Here is a 23,648-nt window from a genome sequence, read left to right as displayed (position 1 = left end):
TCATGATATGTGACATTGTGAACGTTTGGATCTTTGTCAATTCCTATATTGTTTATGGTGTCAGCCTGACTATGTTTAACAGGTACGTATACGAGTGTCCGTCTCGGGCACTGGTCATGGCCCACGAGGTTGGGTCGTGACAAAAGTGGCCCACGGGGTTGGGTCGTGACAAAAGTGGCCCACGGGGTTGGGTCGTGACAAATGGAAACAATTGACACTATAATATATCCAATATGGATACTCAAACTTCAAGTGAGATCCCATGCAGAAACATGTTGGTAAAGATCTTGGATAATATAACATTAGAAAGTGGATTCTTATAAAAGGAAAAATACGACAAAAAGAATGGTAACTAGTGACTTAAAAGATATTATAAAGGATAGCAAGGCTATATTGGATTAGAGGTTAAGGCGTTGGCAATGGGGTTGCTTGCTAATGATACTGTAACTTATAAGTAGGATATGAGAAAATCAAATGGTGAATAAAGGAAGGGGAAAACTATGACTAAGATTGGATATACTCTATACAAGTTGTACAAGAATGGTTAGGCAATCTACGAATATTTCTATGCTAAAAATGAGACCAAGTGAGTACTTGATAAGAAGAGTAAGGATTTAGTAATAACAATGTGGTTACGATATTTTGGATACATTAAGGAAAGTCGTAAGGTGGTTTGAGCCAAATTACTGAGATAGAATTAGTACTGAGAGCAAATAGGACATGACCATGGTTGAGCCAAAGATTTACCCTGATCCCAACTGTAAGATATAAGAGGAGAATCCAAGGTAAAGCATGAAGACTAGTGAGACGATGCTAAGGTATTTCTCGGGCTAATTTGAGCACCTACACATACTCTTGTAAAGATTGCAATATGATGCGTGATAGGATAACTAAGAGCAAATTTAAGTAAAGGGGCAATAGAAGAGTTTAAAGTAAAGATAAAGAAATGACATGAGATAATATGCCTAAGATGTTACAAGTAAGTTAAGGGAAATTACGAAATGATTTAACCGAGACAATCAGAACAAGCAAGTTACTGGATGACAGTGAAGTTATAATATGAGGGAACCCTAGTGCTATTTGATAGCCAACCCTATAGATCGAGATCAAGAACTAAAAGCAAGTGATAGTTAAAAACCTTTAAAAGAAAGTCAGAAAGTGACACATGATGCTGAGGATTCTAGAATACGGACTGTAACAGCGGAGTAAAGCAAGGATATTGGAGTAGAGAAATGTTACCCTCTGGGAAATTTCGTTTTACACGTAGAACCTGCGAAGGGTCTACAGGTTACCAGAGGCACGTAATACTCCAGGGATATTAGCAGAAGAGCTCGCAATACAACTAAGAACCGACTGCGAAGTAAAGAGGAGAGTAAAGGCAATGACGTGGAATTATTACCTCGAGAAGCAACAGAAGGAGGAAATATTACAGGAATGACTATGTAGAGACCTGGAATGCGTTATAGTGAATTATAACGAATCGACCAATGGAAGAGGTATGTGAAGGGAATAATTAAATAAGAGAACACTTGAGAAAGTATTGGGAGTTCAGGACCAGTTTAACATTCGAGGAGGAATGTTCTAAAGGGGGGAAGAATGTTACATCCCGCATTTTGTGCGGTGGAAAGCGTGTGAGTTAAATGACATTAGTAACAGAAACGAGGTTATCCCTCAAGCTCATAGGAGGTTACAGTGATGGTATAGATGTATTGAAAGGATTAGAAGTCAGGTGATTTGGATAAAATAATTTTCATTAAGGTTCAACGTTTGTTTGAGTGAAATACGATCCAAGCTATACTACCCACATTTTTGGACTAGAAAAATTTAATCGTCCAACATGAGAAAATTTACCGAGCCCGAAGAACTCGGTCATACCCGAGGATAAAATCAAAAGCTAGGTGTATACACGGAATGAAGTCCCAAAATAACTTAGGACTTAACAAGGGTGACCACAGTGATTGAGAATAATATTTTGTGTGTACCAAAAGGGGCTATGGGCTAGTGCTACGTCACATAATCATGGAAATGGGTATATGAAGGGTATTAAAAATAATTGTTATTAAAATTAATTGAGATCAAGAAATTAATTGTGGTATTAAATAGGATTGCAAGGATAAATGTCCATGGTGGGCTGCCACATGGCATTTTATAAGCCAACAATGGCATTAAATTCTGCCACGTGGCATCAATTGGACTAAGAGGTAATATTAACTTGATGACTCAAGTCACCTAAAGGGAGGAAGTGACACGTTGAAGAGCACTTTTCATGTTTGAATGTGGCAACCAAATTGATTAATATAAAAGACCAATTTGGTCATAAGTTATTCATTGTTGCAAAAATGAATCTAACTTAGTTCAATTGTGTATCAACAAAAAAAAAAAAAGAGAAACCCATTCGGCTAGTTTTTACTTGTCAATTTTGAGGAAGAAAATTATAGTTTTTTTTTTACCAAGAATAGCATACGGGTTTGTTCTCTATTTTGAGCTCGTTGTTCCGTCTTATCGTGTTGTTCAATTCGGGCTTTCTTCAAAGTGAAGTAAGATTGAAGAAGAGTAAATTTTCAGCATATAAGGTATGAATCCTCCTATTCTTGATATATTTAAATTCATCTAAGTCATAGCTAAATTTTGGGAATTGATGAAATAAATGAGAACTTGCAAATAAAATTGTCATTCGATAGAATTGGAGTTGTGGGCTATTTTTTGTTGTTGTTATAATTATGTGATATAAGGTTGAGATTTGCGGTAAATGATGCCCTTATCATATTGAGAATAATTTTAAGGCTAAGAAGGAAACATAAGAAAAGGTGCTATGAAGTATACGCATTGTAATTCGAGTTTGTCGCTCGTTATAGAGTATTATGAAATTATTATGGACCTGCATGTTGGGTTTTATTGATATTTATTTGTTGTTGGGCTGCTGTGGTGATATAACGAATTGGGAGATACCAATGATATAGGGGAGATGCTGCCCGATTTCCGTTAAGTTCTTAACTAATAAAAATCCTAATCAAGAAAGTATGAATTGAAGAATGGTTCCTATAGGTAATTGGTTGCGGATTGATAAGCTAGAAAGCATAGTTTACTAACGATAGCGTTACTTTCATATTAAATAGGCTAAAGGGGCGACGAAGCGAACGTGATTACGATTAACCTTCAACAGGTATGTAAGGCTAACCCTTATTTCTTTTTGGCATGATCTTTATGAAACAAACAGACGACGTATATATATGACTCCAAAGAAGCTCCTATTCTTAGAGCCACTAGGATGGCCAATGTTCTTGATTTCCAGAAGCTATTTCATTATGTTTTGATATGTGTATATGATTCCAGAATTTCTATTTTGATATAATCCATAGTGACATTCGAAAGGTAGTTGGTGTGATTATTGTCTTGATTTTCAAATGATAGCTCGTTTTGATTATTCTATTGAGTCTCAGATGTGTTTTAACTTGCATATGGTTGCTCACTACTCTGCTCGTGCATGCCTCAATATGTCTTTCACCAAGTCCCGGGCGGGTATGTTCTCGTGCATTGTTCACCGAGTCCCTCACTAGAGGGCCGGGTACGGTATATGTATATATATGATGATATGATGATGTGATAATATGATGATATGATGATGTGATTATGGCGCCAAGGATGGCATGTGATGACTTTATTCACCGAGTCCCTCACTAGAGGGCCGAGTACGGTATATATATATATGGCAATGATATGATTATGTCACCGAGTCCCATAATGGGCCGAGTATGATATATGATATGGATATGCGCGATTTACATTTCATAAGGCAAGTGTATTGGTATTTTCAATGTCATACTTGTCTCCTGTGATCTCTATTTCAGTCAGGATCCTCTTTACTATATTTCATGCTTTATACCCTCAGTACATATCTCGTAATGACCCCCTTTCTTCGGGGGGCTGCGTTTCATGCCCACAGGTACAGATAGTCGGTTTGGTGACCCTTCAGCCTAGGACTTCCACTCAGCTTTCTTGGAGAGCTCTGTTGTTCCGGAGCCTAGACTTTTGGTACAGATCTTATGATTTATGTATATGTTTGCCCAGGGGTACGGCGGGGCCCTGTCCCATCATATTTCGCTATCGATAGTCTTAGAGGTCTGTAGACATATGTGTGGGTTATGTATAAGTTTTGTTCAGCTGCGTCCATGTGGCTTACGTATGGTATTGACATGTTGTGATAGCCTTGTCGGCTTATGTATGGTATTGACATGTTGTGGCAGCCTTTTCGGCTTGCGTATTTTATTACGATGTAATTGGTTGTGACTCCTCAGGAGACAGATTGTCATGATATGTGACATTGTGAACATTTGGATCTTTGTCAATTCCTATATTGTCTATGGTGTCAGCCTCGGGCACTGGTCATGGCCCACGGGGTTGGGTCGTGACAATTGTAAACACGAATAGAGCTTGACAATTATGGGCAACATATTCTTTATAAGCTTAACAAGTCTTCAACTTCTCATTCGATCCAACATCAACCACAATACCCACAACACGATAACAACACCCCCCCCCCCCCCCACATATATATATATATCAAAATATACCTAAATCCATTCTCAATCATCTCTAAAAATAACCCTAAGTCACCATCTTGGCCTTCATCGACATACCACTCCCACAAATACCTTCTCTTTACTTAAATCACTAAAACACTTGATAATAAACTCAAATACAAGGATAGAAATCATTTACATACCTTGAGGGGTCAAAAATCCCAAGAATCACTTCATCCTCAACTCCCTAAGCTTCACAACCTTGAAGAAAACCTAGAAGCAACCTTTTTTCATAAGCTCGGGTTTACGGGGTTCGGGTATTGTCATATCTTCACTAATATGATGAAAAATATTGGGAGAGAATATATTAGGGTTTTTCTTTCTTGCAATGAGAAAAATATGAAAGGCTGTGGGACACTGTAGACGCTGCACATCGACGGTCCGTCGACCATTTCGACGACCTGTCGACGATGACTTGTGTTCTATAGATTTTTCTAATTCAGTTCAGATCGTGTCGATTCGATTCGTTCAACTTCTAACCCTATAAATTTCCAGGAATATCTACTGGTACCATTGTACATGGGGTAAGGTACTTTCTGCCTCCAAACTCGGGTTCGGGTCTCTATTCCAAAGGCATACCCGACTAGGAAACCGTAGGTTCTACTACTATGAACACGAGGGGTGTAACATTATCCCCCCCTTAGGAACATTTGTCCTCGAATGTTCGAACAATCCTGAGTTATAAAAATTTTGACAGAATTTTCCCTGTACTTATACCAATCCATCCTGCATGCAGCAACCAAAAATAATGCCACACAGGGCCACATTCTGTAATATACAACACTATGGCCTCACATGACCAATCACGATAACTGAAATGAAATAATACTTGGGGGCGATGATGCCTCATACCGAACCTCCTGTACTATTGGGAGCAAATGTGTTTACTCAGTCTTTATTGCCTCTTCCACTTCCCAAGTCGCTTCCTCAATATTCTTATTCCTCCACAAGACTTTAACGGAGGCTACATCCTTGGTCCGCAGCTGATGGACCTGTCTGTCCAATATAGCCACTGGAAGTTCTTCGTATGATAACTGCTTGGTCACCTGGATATCATCCACTGGTACCACTCTTAAAGGATCTCCGATACACTTGCGAAACATAGATACATGAAATACTGTATGTACCGACTTTAATTCAGAAGGCAATTCTAGCTCATATGCCACTGTGCCAACTATACGAATGATCTTATATGGCCCAATATATCGAGGGCTCAACTTACTCTTCTAGCCAAACCTCATCACTCCCTTTATAGGTGAAACTTTCAGGAGCACCGAATCGCCTATCTCGAACTCTAGCTTACATCGCCGATTATCTGCATAGGATTTTTATCGACTCTGAGCTGTTAGCAACCTCTCTCTAATCACTTTCACTTTATCAACTGCTTGCTAAATTACGTCTGGGCCTACTAACTAATTCTCCCAGACATCGAACCACCCTATGGGCGATCTACATCTCCGCCCATATAAGGCCTCATAAGGAGCCATCTGAATAATGGAATGGTAACAGTTGTTATACGCAAACTCGATAAGAGGCAAATGATCATCCCAACTGCCTTGAAAGTCAAGTACATAAGCTCTAAGAATATCCTCAGGGGTCTGTATAGTACGCTCTGCCTGTCCATCTGTCGGGGGTGAAATGTAGTACTAAGACTCACCTGAGTCCCCAATCCTTACTGAAAAGACTTCCAGAATTTGACTATGAACTGTGCTCCCCTATTTGAAATAATAGCTGTAGGAACACGATGAAGTCATAAAATCTCCTTAAGATAAAGCCTTGCATAATCCTCGGCTGCATAAGTAGTTCTAACAGGCAGAAAGTGAGCTGACTTTGTAAGCCTATCAACTATGACCCATATCGAATCACACTTCCGCTGAGTACGGGGCAACCCTGTAATAAAGTCCATATTAATTACCTCCCACTTCCATGTCAGAATATCTATAGCCTGCAATAGACCTCCAGGCTTCTGGTGCTCTATTTTGACCTGCTGACAATTTGGACACTAAGCGAGAAATTCTGCTATATCTCTCTTCATACCATCCCACCAATAAACTTCTTTGAGATCATGGTACATCTTTGTTGAGCCTGGATTAATAAAATAGCGTGAATAATGCGCCTCTCCCATAACCTGCTGACGGAGCCTTGCAATATTAGGGACACGTAATCTGCCTCGATACCTGTGTACTCCATCACCTGTAATCACAAAGGGTGTCTTTTATTTCTAAGGTACTGTACCTCGGTAATGAACTAAAACAGGATCCTCATACTGACGCTCCTTTATCTCTACTACCATGGATGATTCTGCGGTGTCTTGAACCGTAACTCCTGCATCACCTGAATCTATCAATCGAACTCCGAGGGTAGCCAATCGATGAACCTCACGGATCATTTCTCTTCTCTCTGGCGACACGTGTGACAAGTTACCCATAGATTTACGACTGAGGGCATCGGCTACTACGTTGGCCTTCCCGGGATGGTACAGAATATCCACATCATAGTCTTTTAACTACTCCAACCATCGCCTCTGACGCAAGTTCATGTCCTTCTGCTTGAAGATGTACTTGGGAATCTTATGATCAGTATAGATATCAACAGGGACACTGTATAAGTAGTGCCTCCATATCTTTAAGGCATGAATCATTGCCGCTAACTCAAGTTCATGGGTTGGATAATTCTTCTCGTGCTTATTCAATTGTCTAGAAGCATAAGCGAAGACTTTACCGTGTTGCATTAACACACAGCCCAATCCAACACCTGAAGCATCACAATATACCACATAGTCATCTGCCCTATCTAGAAGAGTCAAAACTGGTGCTGAAATTAACTTATCCTTCAGCATCTGAAAACTCTGGTCACAAGCATCTGTCCATTGGAACATAGCTGATTTCTGAGTCAATTTAGTTAATGGGGCTAAACGAGCGGAAAATCCCTCTACAAACCTTTTATAATAACCTGCCAAGCCCAAGAAACAACGTATCTCCGGTGGTGCCGTGGGCCTTGGCCAATTCTTCACAGCCTCAATCTTCTGGGCATCTACTCTAATGCCTTCCTCCAAAATAATGTGACCCAGAAAAGCCACGGAGTTTAACCAGAACTCACACTTAGAAAACTTGGCATACCACTCTTTATCTCGAAGAATTCCAAGCACTGTCTGTAGATGTTCTGCATGATCAGCCTCTGACGGCGAATAAACCAGAATATCATCAATGAACACAATCACAAACAAATCTAGAAAGGGTCGAATACACAATTCATCAAATCCATGAATATAGCTGGGGCATTAGTTAGCCCAAATGACATAACACGAAACTCATAGTGGCCATATCTAGTTCGGAATGCCGTCTTTGGAATGTCCTCTTCCTTGACTCTGACTTGGTGATATCTTGATCTCAAGTCTATCTTCGAGAAATATTTAGCGCCTTGTAACTGATCGAATAAATCATCGATCTTCAGGAGCGGATACTTATTCTTTACAGTCATTTTATTCAATTGCCTATAATCAATACACATTCCCAAAGAGCCATCCTTCTTTCTTACAAACAACACCGGCCCTCCCCACGGTGATGTACTAGATCGGATAAAGCCCTTCTTGAGAAAATCTTTCAACTGTTCCTTCAATTCTTTCAACTCCGCAGGTGCCATCCTATAAGGAGGGATAGATATTGGCTGAGTGTCTGGCAATAGGTCAATAGAAAAATCAATCTCCCTCTCAAAGGGAATGCTTGGAAGCTCATCAGGAAATACTTATGGGAAATCATTTACCACAGGAATAGACTGAAGAATCGGCAACTCTGCTTGCACATCTTAAACTCGAACTAGGTGAAAAATATACCCTTTTCTGATCATTCTTTCTGTCTTAAGGTAGGAAATAAACCTACCCCTAGTCAAACCAGCATTGCCCTTCCACTCTAAGACTGGCTCGCCTGGAAACTGGACTCGAACCATCTTTGCTCTACAAACAACATTAGCATAACAGGAAGCCAGCCAGTCTATGCCCATAATAACATCAAGATGAATCATATCTAACTCAATCAGATCTGTTACAGAATGGTGGTCACAAACTATAACAACACACTCTCGATATACTCGCCTAGCTACAACTGCGGTAGACACCTCAAAAGGTTTGATCAACTCGGGCTCTATCCCAAACTTGCCAGTAACAAATGGCGTAACATACGATAAAGTGGAACCTGGATCAATGAGTACATAAACATCATGGGAGGAAACTAATAATATACTTATAACAACATCAAGAGACGTCTCGTGGTCCTGTCTACCAGCCAATGCATACACGCGGTGCTGAGGACCACTTGAGTTGGGTGCTCAACTCCCCTCTACCTCGCCCTGCTGGCATCTGAAAAACATTCCCTAAAGGGCGCACTGCAGAAGAAGAGCCAGCCACAGACCTTGTAAGCTGAACCATACCTATGCCAACCCCTATCGGGCACTCCCTCATCCTGTGGCCTGACTGCCCACAAGTATAACAACCATCTGAGCCCAGCCGACACTGACCTGCATGTAACTTGCCACACTGGGTACATTGCGGCAAAGGGGGCCTCATTTGTCCTGACTCCGGTCTGTATTGAGAGCCTGATGCTCTAGAACTCTGGCCTGCTCTAGAATAAGAAGACCGATCAAACCTCGGACCTGAAAATCGCGGAGGTGCACTCCCGGCCAGCTGATTATAATATTTGGAATGCTGCTGGCTCTGTCCTCCCCTGAACTCACCAATTATGTCAAAAGATCTAGCCCTCTTACCATGGCCCCGATCATGCTCACGCTCTATCCTCCGTTGGCGTTTACAATCCTCCAAATTCTGTGCATACACCTGTATACGGGAGATATCCATCCGTGGCTGTAGTGTAGCAATCGCATACTCATCTATCAAGTGTGGCCCTATACCAGCCACAATCGATGAAATCTATCCTCTATCTCAACCACCATGGTTGGGGCATATCTAGCCAAGGAATTAAAATGTACACAATACTCTTGAACATTCATACTGCCCTTCTCAATACGTAGGAACCTCTATGTTCGGGTTCGCCTGACCTCAGGAGGTAGGTAATGGCGAATAAAAGCATCCGAGAACTCTCGCCAAATAGCAGGAGGGGAATTCTCTCCCCTTGGTAACTCCCATGCCTGATACCACTGCATCAAAATATCCCAGGGTCTATATGAAGACAACTCCACCAACTCAATCTCATCCGCGTGCATAACCCTTAAGGTCCTCTGCATACCATCAATGAAATCCTGGGGGTTCATATTTTACCTTACCACAGAAAACTCGGGAGGACCTAACCCGAGAAAGGTCTTAAGCCTCGAACTACCGGCCCTGTCTACTGGGTCAACACCAACTCCCTACCGCTGTGCCTGGGCGGCTACTAATCTGGTTAACAACCGTACATCATCCCATACATACTTGCCAAGTGCATCCGACTGAGGAATTGGGGCAGGTGCTGGAGGCGGGGTATACGATGTCTCAGACGGCCCCTCACTCTGAACCTCATCCTGGGGCCTAGTGGCCTGCCGAGTATGGAAAGTGGCCTCACCGGCCACTCTCTTGCCTATCTGGGCAACTGTAGCTTTCTTGTGGGGCATCACTGAAATCAGAACAATTTATCAGAAACGAACACTTAACACAGGGCTCTATCGCACAATCTAAGAGAGAAAGAATGACATCATCCTAAATGTCCTGTAGCCTCCTGTTTATAAGTATAGTGCACAACACGCCCATAAACAAGACTCTACTAGACACGCTCTGTACATAACCCTAGGACGAAACTGCTCTGATATCACTTCTGTCACGACCCAAACCGATGAGTCGTGACGGGAGTCTGACCTCTAGCGACCAAACACCCTTATACTCGTATCTGAATCTCACTAAACATCAAGGGCCCATAATGGCATGAACTGATATCATAAAAGTCAAACATCAAAACTCTGTACAGTCTGCATATATACACAACATGCGGAAGAATAGTGCAAGCCAGCTAGGCTGCTACATATACTGTACACAAAAGAATAGAAGCCGACAAGGCTACATCATCAGACTAATACATACAATTGTCTACAGACCTCTACTGGAATGAAAGCCATAGAAAGGACAGGACAGGGCCCCGTCATACCCATATGCATACACATCTCAAAAGGGTGGCATACCAGAACTGACTGTAGCTCCGGATCAAATGGAACGTACTGACCACTGCTAGATCTAGAGGTCCTACTGTGCCGGACCACCTGTTTGTCTCCCTGTACCTGCGGGCATGAACGCAGCCACCCGAGCAACGGAGAGTCAGTACGGATAATGTACCGAGTATGTAGGGCATAAGAACAACATATATATATAAGAATCATGGATAAGATCTGAACACATAAACTGAAATGACTAACTGCATGTACTTGTATGAACGGGTCTGCCTAAATCTGCATAAATCTGTATAACTGACAATGCCTCTATGGGCACATAATATGCATGCTCATGCATATCAATGATGGTCATGCATCTTTATATGTGTGCGTATATAACACCTGATATATGTGCGTATATAACGCCTGATGTATATGCATATATAACGCCTGTAAAGCCTCTATGGCATCTCATCATATCATATCGGCTCCTCTGCGGCCATAATCAATATCATCATCATAGTGGTAATGCATGTATAACACCTATATCTCTTCTCATACTTTACATCTATCAAATATTTGCGTATATAACGCCTTCTAGTCACGGGTCAATGTACATAAATGTATAATGAATGTAATTCATGAATAACTATATGCACAGAGCTGGCTACATAGGACTGGACCCATGAACGGAAGGATCACTCATGAACGGGGTACATCAACATCAAAAACTGAAGTACTTCTAATGCTTCTAAGACTAGAGTAATATGGAAGCTCGCTTACTCGCTTGTTGGATCATATAGGACCATGCCAAAAGAAGGAGAGAATGGCCTTAACATACCTGGAAGTATACTCAATCGTCCAACTTCTACCTCTCAAACTTGCAAGTATAAAATTAAGATAACACAGGGCTTAATTAGGCAATTTACCTCGCTTACTAATCATTGTAAACACGAATAGAGCTTGACAATTATGGGCAACATTTTCCTTATAAGCTTTAACAACTCTTCAACTTCTCATTCGATCCAACATCAACCACAATACCCACAACATGATAACAACACACACACACACACACACACACAGATATATATATATCAAAATATACTTAAATCCATTCCCAATCACCTCTTAAAAAAACCCAGTGTCACCATCTTGGCCTTCATCGACTTACCACTCCCACAAATACTCCCAATCATCACTTAAAATAACCCCAAGTCACCATCTTGGCCTTCATCAACTTACCACTCCCACAAATACCTTCTTTTTACTTAAATCCCTAAAACTCTTGATATGAAACTCAAATACAAGGGTAGAAATCATTTACATACCTTGAGGGGTAAAAAATCCCAAGAGTCACTTCAACTTCAACTCCCTAAGCTTCACAACCTTGAATAAATCGTAGAAGCAACCTTCTTCTTCACAAGGTCGGGTTTACGGGGTCCGGATCTTGTCAAATCTTCACTAATATGATGAAAAATATTGCGAGATGATATATTAGGGTTTCTCTAACTTGGAATGAGAAAAATATGAAATAGGGTCGTGAACCACCTATTTATACTTATAATTAAAAACAGCTACAGCGGTCCGGTTCGACGAGCGGGTCGACGGCCCGTCGATGTATCGACGGTCATCGACTTGCTCCGTCAACCTGCGTTTGTAGATGCAAGTCTGCAGGACCCTGTCAACGCCGCACTTCGACGGTCCGTCGACCATGTCGATGACCCGTCGACGATTACTGGTGTTCTGCAGATTTATTTGATTTAGTTCAAATCACGTCGATTCGATTCGTTCAACTTCTAACTCTATAAATTGCCAGGAATATCTACTGGTACCCTCGTACACGAGGTAAGGCACTTTCTACCTCCAAAAGAGGGCTCGGGTCTCTATTTCAAGGGCATATCCGACTAGGAAACCATATGTTCTGCTACTTCAAACACGAGAGGTGTAACAGTGGGTGGCTTTCCCTCTATTCTAGGGAGATTTCAGACTAGAGCAAGAGGATAGATTCCTGAGTCGTATCAGACTGATGGGGCGCAACCTGCTACTGTGTTGGCTCCTCGTATTAACGATATCCCAGCACCTGCTTTCACTCCTAGGCTTGTTACTGGTCCGACTATGACCGTTGAGAAGCAGGATTTGTTTGCTAGTTTCATTAAGATGAAGCTTCAGGAATTCTTTAGTACTCTTGGAGAGAATGCATACGATTTTAGTGTGGAAAATCATGAGAGGGTCCACAAGCTCAGTATAGTTGAGTCTCACAGAGTTGATGACGTCCATTTCCAGTTGTGTGGGGATGCAAAGATGTGGTGGAGGTCATATGTTGAGTGTCGACCAGCTGGGTCACCTCCCTTTTCTTGGACCTAGTTTTACTAGGTATTCTTGGAGAAGTACATCCACTATACTATGAGAGATAGAAGGAGAGACAAGTTCAATGACTTGGACCAGAGGTGTATGTCTGTCGTAGAGTATGAGTCCCGATTTCACTCCTTAGCTCATTATGCTTTTAAGTTGATTCCCACCGAGACAAAGAGGGTGAGGATATTTATCAGCGGGTTAGTGTTTTCGTTGAAGTTTTCTTGTGTTCAGCTTGTGGCTATGATTTCTTTGTTCCAGTCTATAGTTGATCATGCTACCGATGCTGAGTCTGCTTGGATTTGAGCTCATGGTGGGGGCAGTGACAAGAGGTTCCACCAGGTTTTACTTCTAAAGGTGGGGGCCAGCTGGGCTGGATTTATCAGTAGTATTTTGGCTGCCCCATTCAGTCAACGCTTCAGATATCAGCAGGTGGCCCATCTGGGCAGAGTGGATTAAGTACTGGGCAGACTTCTCAAAGTTCCTATTCTTGACCTTCAGACCGTGGTGGATATTTTGGTTCTTCAATTTCAATGGCTCAGCCCCAGACGCCCAGATTTTGTTATACATATGGTAACCCTAGGCACTTCACTAGAGAGTGTCCCAAACCCAGACAGAGTGGGGCCTAGCAGGGTTCCAGGTTTCATACCCCTAGCACTCCAGCACCTTCAATTAGCTGAGGTGGGTCATAGCCTAACAGAGGCGAGTATCAATCTGGGGGAGGTAGTCATCAGCCTGTGACAGAGGAAGCTCAGTCTGTCCAGGGTGGTTAGGGAGGCGCACAGTCCGATGGCGGGCGGGTTCATTATTATGTGTTCCCCGAGAGACCAGAGGTGAAGGCTTCTGATACTGTCATTATAGGTGATATTTCAGTTTGCCAACAAGCAACCTCAGTATTATTTGATCTGGGTTCTACCTTCTCATACATGTCTGCATAATTCTCTACTAGTTTGGATATGACTTGTGATATTCTTGATGTGCCCATACGTGTTTCTACTCTAGTTGGATATTCTATGGTAGTAGATCGAGTTTATCAGTCATGTGTGGTTACTTTTACAGGTTATGATACTTAGGTAGACCTGGTGATCCTTAGTATGGTGGACTTTGATATTATTCTGGGCATGAACTAGTTACCTCCTTACCATGCGATTCTAGATTATCACGCTAAGACAGTGACGTTAGTTATGCCAGACATTCCTTGGTTAGAGTGGAAGGGTAGTCCTAGCCCTCCTCCTAAGAATATTATATCATTCCTCCGAGCGAAGAAGTTAGTGGATAAGGGGTCCTTGGCGTACTTAGCTAAAATTCGGGATATGAGTGCAGATACTCCTTCCCTTGTGTCTGTTCCTATAGTTAGCAAGTTTGCAGAGGTCTTTCCCATAGACTTGCTTGCTATGCCACTTGATCATGATATTGAATTCTGTATTGACTTGGATACAGGCACTCGACCTATTTTTATTCAACCTTACCATATGGCTCCGGCAGAGTTGACAGAATTAAAGAAGCAATTGCAAGATTTGTTGAGTAAGGGGTTTATCAGACCTTGTGTTTCCCCTTGGGGCGCTCCTGTGTTGTTCATGAAGAAGAAGGATGGTTCTATGCGGATGTGTATCGACTATCTTCAATTGAACAAGGTTACCATTCGGAACAAGTATCTAATACCCCGCATTGATGATTTGTTTGATCAGCTTCAGGGTGCGTCGGTCATTTGTAAGATCGACTTGAGATCAAGCTACCACTAGTTGTCGATTAGAGCCGAGGATATTCCAAACACAGCCTTCAGAACCCGTTATGGTCATTATGTGTTTTTGGTGATGTCTTTCGGGCTTACCAATGCCCCTGCAGCATTCATGGATATGATGAATTGGATCTTCAAGCCTTACTTGGGTTAGTTCGTGATTGTGTTTATTGATGACATCTTTGCATAATCTCGGAGTAGAGAGGATCATGAGAGATATTTGAGGATATTTCTTGGTTTGTTAAAAGATAAGAAGTTATATGCCAAGCTTTCTAAGTGTGAGTTCTAGCTATGTTCCAGGGCGTTTTTAGGACATGTTGTGTCGAAGTATAGGATTATGGTTGATCCCAAGAAGATCGATCCAGTTCACTATTGGTCTAGGCCCATATCTCTGACCGAGATTCGAAGTTTTATAGGCTTAGCGAGCTACTATCGTCGGTTTGTGAAGGGGTTCTCTTCTATTTCTTCTCATTCGACCCGTTTGACTCAGAATGATGTGCCCTTTCAGTAGTCTATGAGTATAAGGAGCGCTTCCGAAAGCTCTAGGTATGATTGACTTCAACTCCAATTTTGGCTTTACCTATGGAGGGTAAAGACTTTAATGTTTATTTTGATGCTTCATGTATTGTCTTAGGTTGTGTGTTAATGCAAGAGGGTAAGGTGATAGCATATTCTTTGAGGCAGTTGAAGGTCCATGAGAAGAACTACCCCACTCATCACTTAGAGTTGGCAGCGGTAGTTTTTGCTTTGAAGATTTGGAGGCATTACCTGTATGGAATTCATTGTGAGGTGTACATGGTTCACCGTAGTCTTCAGCATGTGTTCAGTCAGAGGGATCAGAACTCAAGGAAGCATAGATGGATGGAGTTGCTCAAGGATTATGACATGACCATTCTTTATCATCTGGGAAAAACTAATGTGATAGCTAATACGCTGAGCCGAAAGGCATTGAGTACGGGTAGCTTGGCACACTTGATTATGGGAGAGCGTCCTTTAGACATGGAGGTTCGGTGCTTGGCTAATAGTATGGTGAGAATCGATATTTCAGACTCTGGCAAGGTTCTATCTTTTGTGATGCGAAGTCATCTATTTTGGAGTAGATTAAGGCTCAGCAGTTTGAGGATTAAGGGGTGCATTTCTATTCCTAGAGTTGGTGATTTGATTCCGTTGATCTTGAAAGAGGCTCACAGTTCCTAATAATCCATTCATCCTAGTGCTACGAATATGTATCGGGCCTTAAGGCACCATTATTGGTGGGGTAGGATGAAGAGGATATAGTGGACTTCGTATCTCAGTGTTTGAATTGCCAGTAGGTTAAGTATGAGCACCAACGATCCATTGGTGTGACTCAGAGAATGCTTATTCCAGAGTGGAAGTGGATTTTGTGGTTGTTCTACTAAAGACCTTGGGCTAGTTTGATGTCATTTGGGTTATTGTTGATAGGTTGACTAAGATCCAATTTGGATTGGCTTATAACTTGGTCAAACCAGCTTATAAGCCATTTTTAACTTATGTTGGTGTTTGGTAAAATAGAAAACATGTTAAATTAAGTTAAATAATGCTTAAAATAAGACAAAACCAAGAAGTTGCTCAACCCAACATTTTGTTTTTGGCTTAAAAGCCATTTTGGTTTGACCAACAACTTTACCCTTTTATCCCTTATATTTTTTGTTAATTCAATTACTACCCTTACTTCTAACAACCCTTTAAGCACTTTTATCCAACCACGTAACTGTTTATTTATAAAATAACTTTCAGCACTTATGCTTTAAAGCCATTTTTCAGCTAATCCAAACGGGCTCTAAGTCTGTGCACTTCATTCCACTTCAGACTACTTACAACGCGGAGAAGTTGGCCAGAATCTACATTAGAGAGGTCGTCAGATTGCATGGTGTGCCCATTTTCATCATTTTAGACAGAGGCACTCAGTTCACTTCCCATTTATGGAGGACTTTGCTAAAGGAATTGGGGACTCAGTTGGATCTTAGTTCAACGTTCCACCCTCAAACCGATGGTCAATCCGAGAGAACTATTCAGGTGTCAAAGGATATGTCGATGTTGGTGGTCACTGGGACCATTTCTTACCTTTGGCAGAGTTCGCGTAGAGTTCGCGTACAATAACAGCTATCAATCGAGTATTAACATGGCTCCATGTGAGGTTTTATATGGTAGGAGATATCATACTCCAATTGGGTGGTTAGATGTTTTCAAGGTGAGACTTTGGGGTACCGATTTGTTGAGAGAGCCCTTCGACTAGGCAAAAACAAGGTGCTTTAGGAAAGGCTTTTTACAGCTCAGATTAGGCAAAAAGAGTATGCGGACCAGAAGGTCCGAGATTTGGAGTTCATGGTTGGTGATCAGTCTATACTGAATGTTTTGCCCATGAAGGGTGTGATGTAATTTAGGAAGAAGGGCAAGTTCAGCCAGGGCTTTATTGGCCCATTTGAGATCCTTCGTCATATTGGTGAGGTGGCTTATGATTTGTCTTTGCCACCAGGTTTATTAGGTGTCCATCCGGTGTTTCATGTGTCTATGTTGAAGAAATACCATTCAGACAGCACTTATATCATCCACTGGGACACGGTATTGTTTGATCAGAATCTGTCCTTCGAGAAAGAGCCAGTAGCATTCTTGGATAGGCAAGTGAGGAAGTTGAGATCAAAGGAAATAGCTTCAGTTAAGGTACAATGGGAGCACCGTGCAGTTGAGGAGGCTACATAGGTGACCGAGACCATTATGCGTGCGAAATATCCCCAGCTCTTTACCGACTCTGGTACCTTTCCTTCATTTTATTTCTTCTCCGTTCGAGGAGAAACAGTTGTTTAATTTGTACCTGATGTAACGACCAATTTGGTCATTTAGGATTTTTTACCCTTTTACCCCTGTTGACCCTTCCCCTAGCTTCGTTAGATCGTGTTTGACTCGTAGGGATGGGTAGCGCGGTTCCTTACTTGATCGGGAATGTCTTTTAGGAAATTAGAGGCTTAAAGAAAAAAACCATTGACCAATAGTTGACTTTTGGGTAAACGAACCTTCTTGAGACAGTTATTACCATGCATTATGAGACTAGTTCTAGTATTCAGACTTATTCTATTTGATAGTAGCTCTTGTACCATTTTAGACTAGATCCTCGGGTTGTATTATTTCCTTATTTCCGCACTTGCGTTACATATATATATATTTGTGACTTGATTACTTAGGCTTCGTTCCTGTTATTTATAGTGATGATGTGTTATCGGGGAAGGGTTCGCCCACCAAGGGGATAAAGTGGGTGCCCTCACGATTACGAGTTGGGTCATGACACGTATTCGGCCTCATAATTCGCATATTATTTTACTTAACTTAGGACTGGTATAGATATCTTTATAACCATATAATTATCTTGTAATCATATAGTTGTAACTATTGAACGTCATGATAATTGTTAAATCGTACTCTTCTCTTATTCTGCAAACTGTATACTATCTTTAGCTCAGTAACTTATTCATGCGCGATTATCACGTAACTCATTATAACATGTATCATACAACTGCTAGGCTATATATATATATATATATATATATATATATATATATATATATATATATATATATATTTTGCTTCTAGACTCTTCATGGTCTTGTCTTTTATATATCATACTCAACTAAAGAGTAGTGTAGGTATCATAGAAGACATAACCAGCTTATAAAAGTACAACTATAGTCATTGAACGTTAGGATACGTTATAGGTCGTACTTTTCTTTTATACTACGGGTTGTGCGCTACTTTTAGCTTGTCAAACTATTCATGCGTAGCTATCTATTAAGTGCTCAACTTCTCAATATTTGTGGAATATTAGGCTTCTCGAAGCTCTATTTACTTCAAAGGGATATTGGGATGTTTACAACTAAGGACTGCTCAATTTTTAATGTAGACAACTATCGAAGGAATATGAACCATACTAATCTATCCGAAGGCTTTAATTACTCATAAAGATACTTTGAGGGGATTACAACTAGTGGCAACTCTTGTTCCCTTATACAAACTATCTGTAAACTCATAACAGACCTTATTCTGCTAGAATTGAACATATATGCTAACTCGTCCCCTTGAACTTCCTATAAGGGTGACGTAACTTATAGAATTTTGTGCAATGAAAAAAAGGAAATCCTTACATACCTTGGAACTGAATCTTCAAGGACGACAATAAAGCCCGCCCCTTCACAATCAGTCTACAACATGAAACAATACTATTATCAACTAGAAGAAACATGCCAACTAACTATCACGCGACAAACTCGTTCTACGGCAAATCAGACATCATCGTCCAAGTTTCTTTTATATCCCTCAAGTAAAGAACAACATCAACACAACAACAATCAGCCATCTAGGTCCAGCACATGAAGAACAACAAGAATATCCCCTCAAAACGTTACACACCACACCCTTAGCTCAATTTTAACATATCAGTGTCTAATTGAAAATTTAATAGCTTTGTAGCAACTCTAAAGCTCTACTAAGCTCACATACATGAAGAAAATGATAATCTTATCAGGGATGTCAAGAATCAGCATTCCTTCACCTTGCTTCAACTAGAAGTAACTTCAATCTCACCACAACAAAAGGAAGAACAAGCTCAAACTTACACTTCTATCATCTTCAAAGGGAAAACCACTTTAATTTATTGTTGAACTTTACTTCAAGGATAGAGGAACACCTAGAGAAGATTTGGGAGCTATTTGGGTCATTTTTACCCTGAAAATGAAATGAAAACTGAAGCCACCGTCTTAATATATAAACTGAAAATTTCCACCGCCTATGTGGGTCGCTGCCTGCGCAGTCTCGCGAAAACACGAATATTTCTCTACTACGATGTCGTATTGATAAACAATTTAACGTGGTAGAAACTAGACTCGTAGACCTTCAATTTGGTGGGTGGATGACCCTGTAACTCCAAATATATTGGGAGAAAAGCTAAGTGGCCTTAGACCCAAATTTCAGTAAAATTATGAACATAAATTGCGATAACTTTTGCCGACTTTTGTTTTACAACTCGCTTGACTTCAAAACTTAACATACGATGATTAACAATTCAAATACCTCATAACATGACCTTCTTAGCATGTTAAACACTCCTAGTCTTAACAAAATATTACGGGTTATACTATTCCCAACTTCCCAACTTGCCGACTTTCGACGAAACTTATTTTCTTCGATTCGTTTAACTTCTAAAGTTTCAAACATATGCTATACATGGTTTTAAAAACATAAATGGTATTTATCTCTGAGCTTACATCGACTCACTTACGACGCACTTTAATGTATTTAAGTAGGGGATGTAACAACCATCCCAATCAGTTGTGTGAAGATTGTCTTCTTGGAAAACATGCAAGGAGGAGTTTTCTGGAAAAAAGGCCATGTCAAGAAAACCAAGCCACTCAACTTGTTCACACCAATTTGTGTGGGCCAATCAATCCACCTTCGTCTGGTAAAAGTACTTTGAGCACGTGGCGTCTGATCTCTGCCTGATCAGCTAAGCCATCTCATACCTTGTTGGGGTACGAGACATGAACATGACATGAATGGATCCAATAACCCGCAATGGGTAGACATGAAGGAATCGTCCTAGCTGGGTGGAGTGATACTTATCCTACACTGGAATATGTAGTTTCAGGTTGTCTATGCCTTCTCGATAATCTATGCAACTCCCAAAAACATGAACATAGATATAATTGGCTTAGAATCCCATGAATTACATAACCATGATTGTAAAAGTGATTCGTAAATGTGATATAACATGGATATAGATAGGATATAACTTGTATGAAAACATGGAACAATGTAGGATTTTGATGAAAATAAGCATAATGTTCATATCTTGCATTTAAGGACCCATGAAATACAAAGCATGGGTATTCATGGATTAGAGACGGATTCCCAATAACCAAAATAGAATATCAAGAATACAATAATGAATTTATTAATACAAACATGGTATGTCATGATACATGTAACTTTGGGTCATCATAAATTAGAGTGGAAACCCTAGTTTTTGTGAAACTTCATAATTTCATGGAAGAACGTGGCGTGGGGAAGAACAATGATAATCCAACACGTGGAAAGAAACCCTACATACCTTTCTCGCTCCAAAACTTGCAACAAAGTTTGTATCTTGAAGAAGAAGTCCAAAAGCTTGAACTTTGAGATGGGTTTTCTTGAAAACCTGTTACACCTCGAAAAAATATCGCGTCGTAAGCAAACTAATGTAAGATCGAAGGGTTCATGGAACCCTTATAAGGTTATGAAATAATTTTAACAAGTGCTAAGTAAGTGTCTAAAAGTTTCGGGATCAAGTGAATCGAAGAAATTAAGTTTGTTGAAATTTTGGAAAACTTGGCAGAATTTTTGGACATGAATTTTTGTACAACTTGAGAGAGGTATATCTTCTAAAATATGAGGAGTTATAGAATGGATAACTATGTCAATTAAATTTCATTGAGTCTAGTTTCCAATGCAACAAACCATTCGTCGATACGACATCGGAGTAGAAAATTATGGGTGTTTCAAGATAGGCTGCCAGATGGCTTCTCCGTGGGCCCCATTTGGAAAGTCGGTCGAACCGACCATCAAGGGGTATAAATACCCCCATTACCCTAATTGTATCATCATTCTACACTCCCTTGAGCTCTAGGAGCCTGGATAGACATTTCTTAAACACTTATAATCCCTTAGATCAAGAAATCAACAAGATTACACTAAACAAGTTCATGAACAGTGATTGTTCGTGCTTCTACTTGATGTTGTGGTGAGTTTGGTCTTGAAGAAAATGGTGTGGCTAAATTCCTTCAAGTATAAGGTATGTTCTTCGTCTTGACTTTGATATTAAGTTCTTTTTATAGGATTTTAATGGTTTAAAGGGAAGGAAAACATAGTATAAAGGTCGTAGTTTGATATGTTGATGTTGTTGGCTTATGGGCCAATTTTCGAAGGAAGTTTGGACGGATTTGTCTATGTTTGTCATGTAGTATCTTAATTATTTTATTGTTGATGTTGTTAATGATGTTTAGGCATTGTTTTGGAATTTGGAAGAAGTAGATGATATAGGGAAATGTTGTCTGAATCCTGTTACCTTATTAACTAGCTAATATTGAGTGTGAAAGTGTTCCTATGGCCTAATTGTTGTATGAATCATCTTGGATGTAGATTTGCAGGCTCGGAAGGTATACTTTAAGTGGCTAAGTAAGCACCAAAGTATGTTAAGGCTATCCCTTTCTTTCTTAAGGCATGATCCTATTGTTATGAACTTTCACAAATGATGTCCATAATGATTCCTCCTATAGAAATGCTAGAAGCTTACATTCTTGATGTTCTTACGATATTATTGATGTTGGTCTCACCTTATGATTATTGTTCCTTCAAGGTGAGATATTCCAATGATGTTAGCTCCATAATGGAAATCGGAGGAATAACGACCTTATGTCACTCCGATGAATTTAGAAATATGTTCTCAAGGAATATTTTGTAAGACATGAATAGTATGTTAGTTATGAGATCCCAAACGAGGTATTTAATGCTAGAAGAGAGTCTTATGATGTATCTCAGGATTTGGTTAAGGTTTAGTTAATCGGGAAGAAGTCCTAATGGCGTAGAAATGTGCTTATAAGTCTTATATAATCATATAGGCATCAATGGATAAGAAATGATCATGAGAAGTGCATAGAAACTAATAGATAAAGGTGTTCCTAACAATTTAGAAGTATATTTATTATGTTATATTTCCTCCTTACATACTCGGTACATTATTGGTAGTGACGTCACTTTGCTGGGGGCGCTGCGTTTCATGCTCGCAGGTTTTGAGATACAGGTAGACGGATCTCTCAGCAGGATATCAGCTCAGCAAGCAGTGTCACGGCACTCCACCTGCTCCGGAGTTGCTCTATGAGTCAGCATTGCTGCATCTGCATTTGCACGAGTATGGCGGGGTCCTGTCTCGGCCACGTTAGGTCATGTACTCCAGTAGAGGCTTGTAGATAGTATGTACAGTCAGCTGTATATGATATTCTGGTCCAGCTTGTATACTTGGTTTCATCTTGATGATGTATATTATCTTTAGGTTTGTGTCCCATACAGCTTATGATATCTATATGTTAGTATTATGGCCCACCCAGCTATGACTAAGAGATGCAAGTATGTGGTGCTTGGTAGGTTAGCTCTGGGTGCCCGTCATTGCCCTCTGGTTGGGTCGTGACAAAACCCTAGGTTAGAAATAATGGATTTGTCTTAGAATTCATGTATGTATGCTAGAAATATTTGAAATTACTTGGAATAGGCTTATCTTGACGTAGTAGGATGAGGAGAGGAGAAAAACTTCATTCTAGGGCTTGGAGAAAATGAGAAATATGGAAAAAGAACTGAAAACGCGGTTATATACGGTTCAGTCGTTGGGACAATTTACATCCCTTTTTACGATGCCTAAAAAGTGGCCGTAAATTGGTAATCTCCAAAATTCTCCTCCACATTTAAGGTACGAAGATAGTACAAAGTACGGTCCGTAAAACCCACCATAAATTGGTAACAGTGAGCTCAATTTTCTGGGGTTCATCTACGGTCTGTTTTACGGGCTCGTAAAACAATTTACAATCGTTAAAACCCGATGTAAAACTTAGATCACTGAACTAAAGAGAATTTTAATCCTAACACTCCCCGTCTTGATTTTATAAGTCCTTGAATCATGATTATGGCTTAGTTTGAGGGTACGAGGTGTTAGATGTCACACCCTAGTCTTGATAGGGCATGATGGGCACCCGACCCTTATTTAAGGCCGAGCGAACCCGCTGAGTCTTACTACACACGTAATCTCTTTGGACTCT

At 40.5% G+C, this 23,648-nt stretch overlaps 1 protein-coding gene across 1 annotated transcript in view; it reads left to right on the top strand.

Moving 5' to 3' along the window:
• Positions 1-14,374: 14,374 nt before the first annotated feature.
• LOC132639583 (uncharacterized) overlaps positions 14,375-23,648 on the top strand; it is a 37,033-nt gene continuing 27,759 nt past the window's right edge. Inside the window, exons 1-5 of the mRNA XM_060356022.1 lie at positions 14,375-14,585; positions 15,434-15,489; positions 15,589-15,858; positions 16,585-16,856; positions 17,205-17,481. Of these exons, the coding sequence (XP_060212005.1) occupies positions 14,375-14,585; positions 15,434-15,489; positions 15,589-15,858; positions 16,585-16,856; positions 17,205-17,481 (1,086 nt within the window). The remainder of the gene's footprint in view (positions 14,586-15,433; positions 15,490-15,588; positions 15,859-16,584; positions 16,857-17,204; positions 17,482-23,648) is intronic.

The sequence above is a fragment of the Lycium barbarum genome, chromosome 5, assembly GCF_019175385.1.
Source record: "Lycium barbarum isolate Lr01 chromosome 5, ASM1917538v2, whole genome shotgun sequence".
NCBI classification, from domain to species: domain Eukaryota; kingdom Viridiplantae; phylum Streptophyta; class Magnoliopsida; order Solanales; family Solanaceae; genus Lycium; species Lycium barbarum.
The sequence above is the reverse complement of the archived record's forward strand: the minus strand, read 5'-3'. Positions and strand labels throughout refer to the sequence as shown.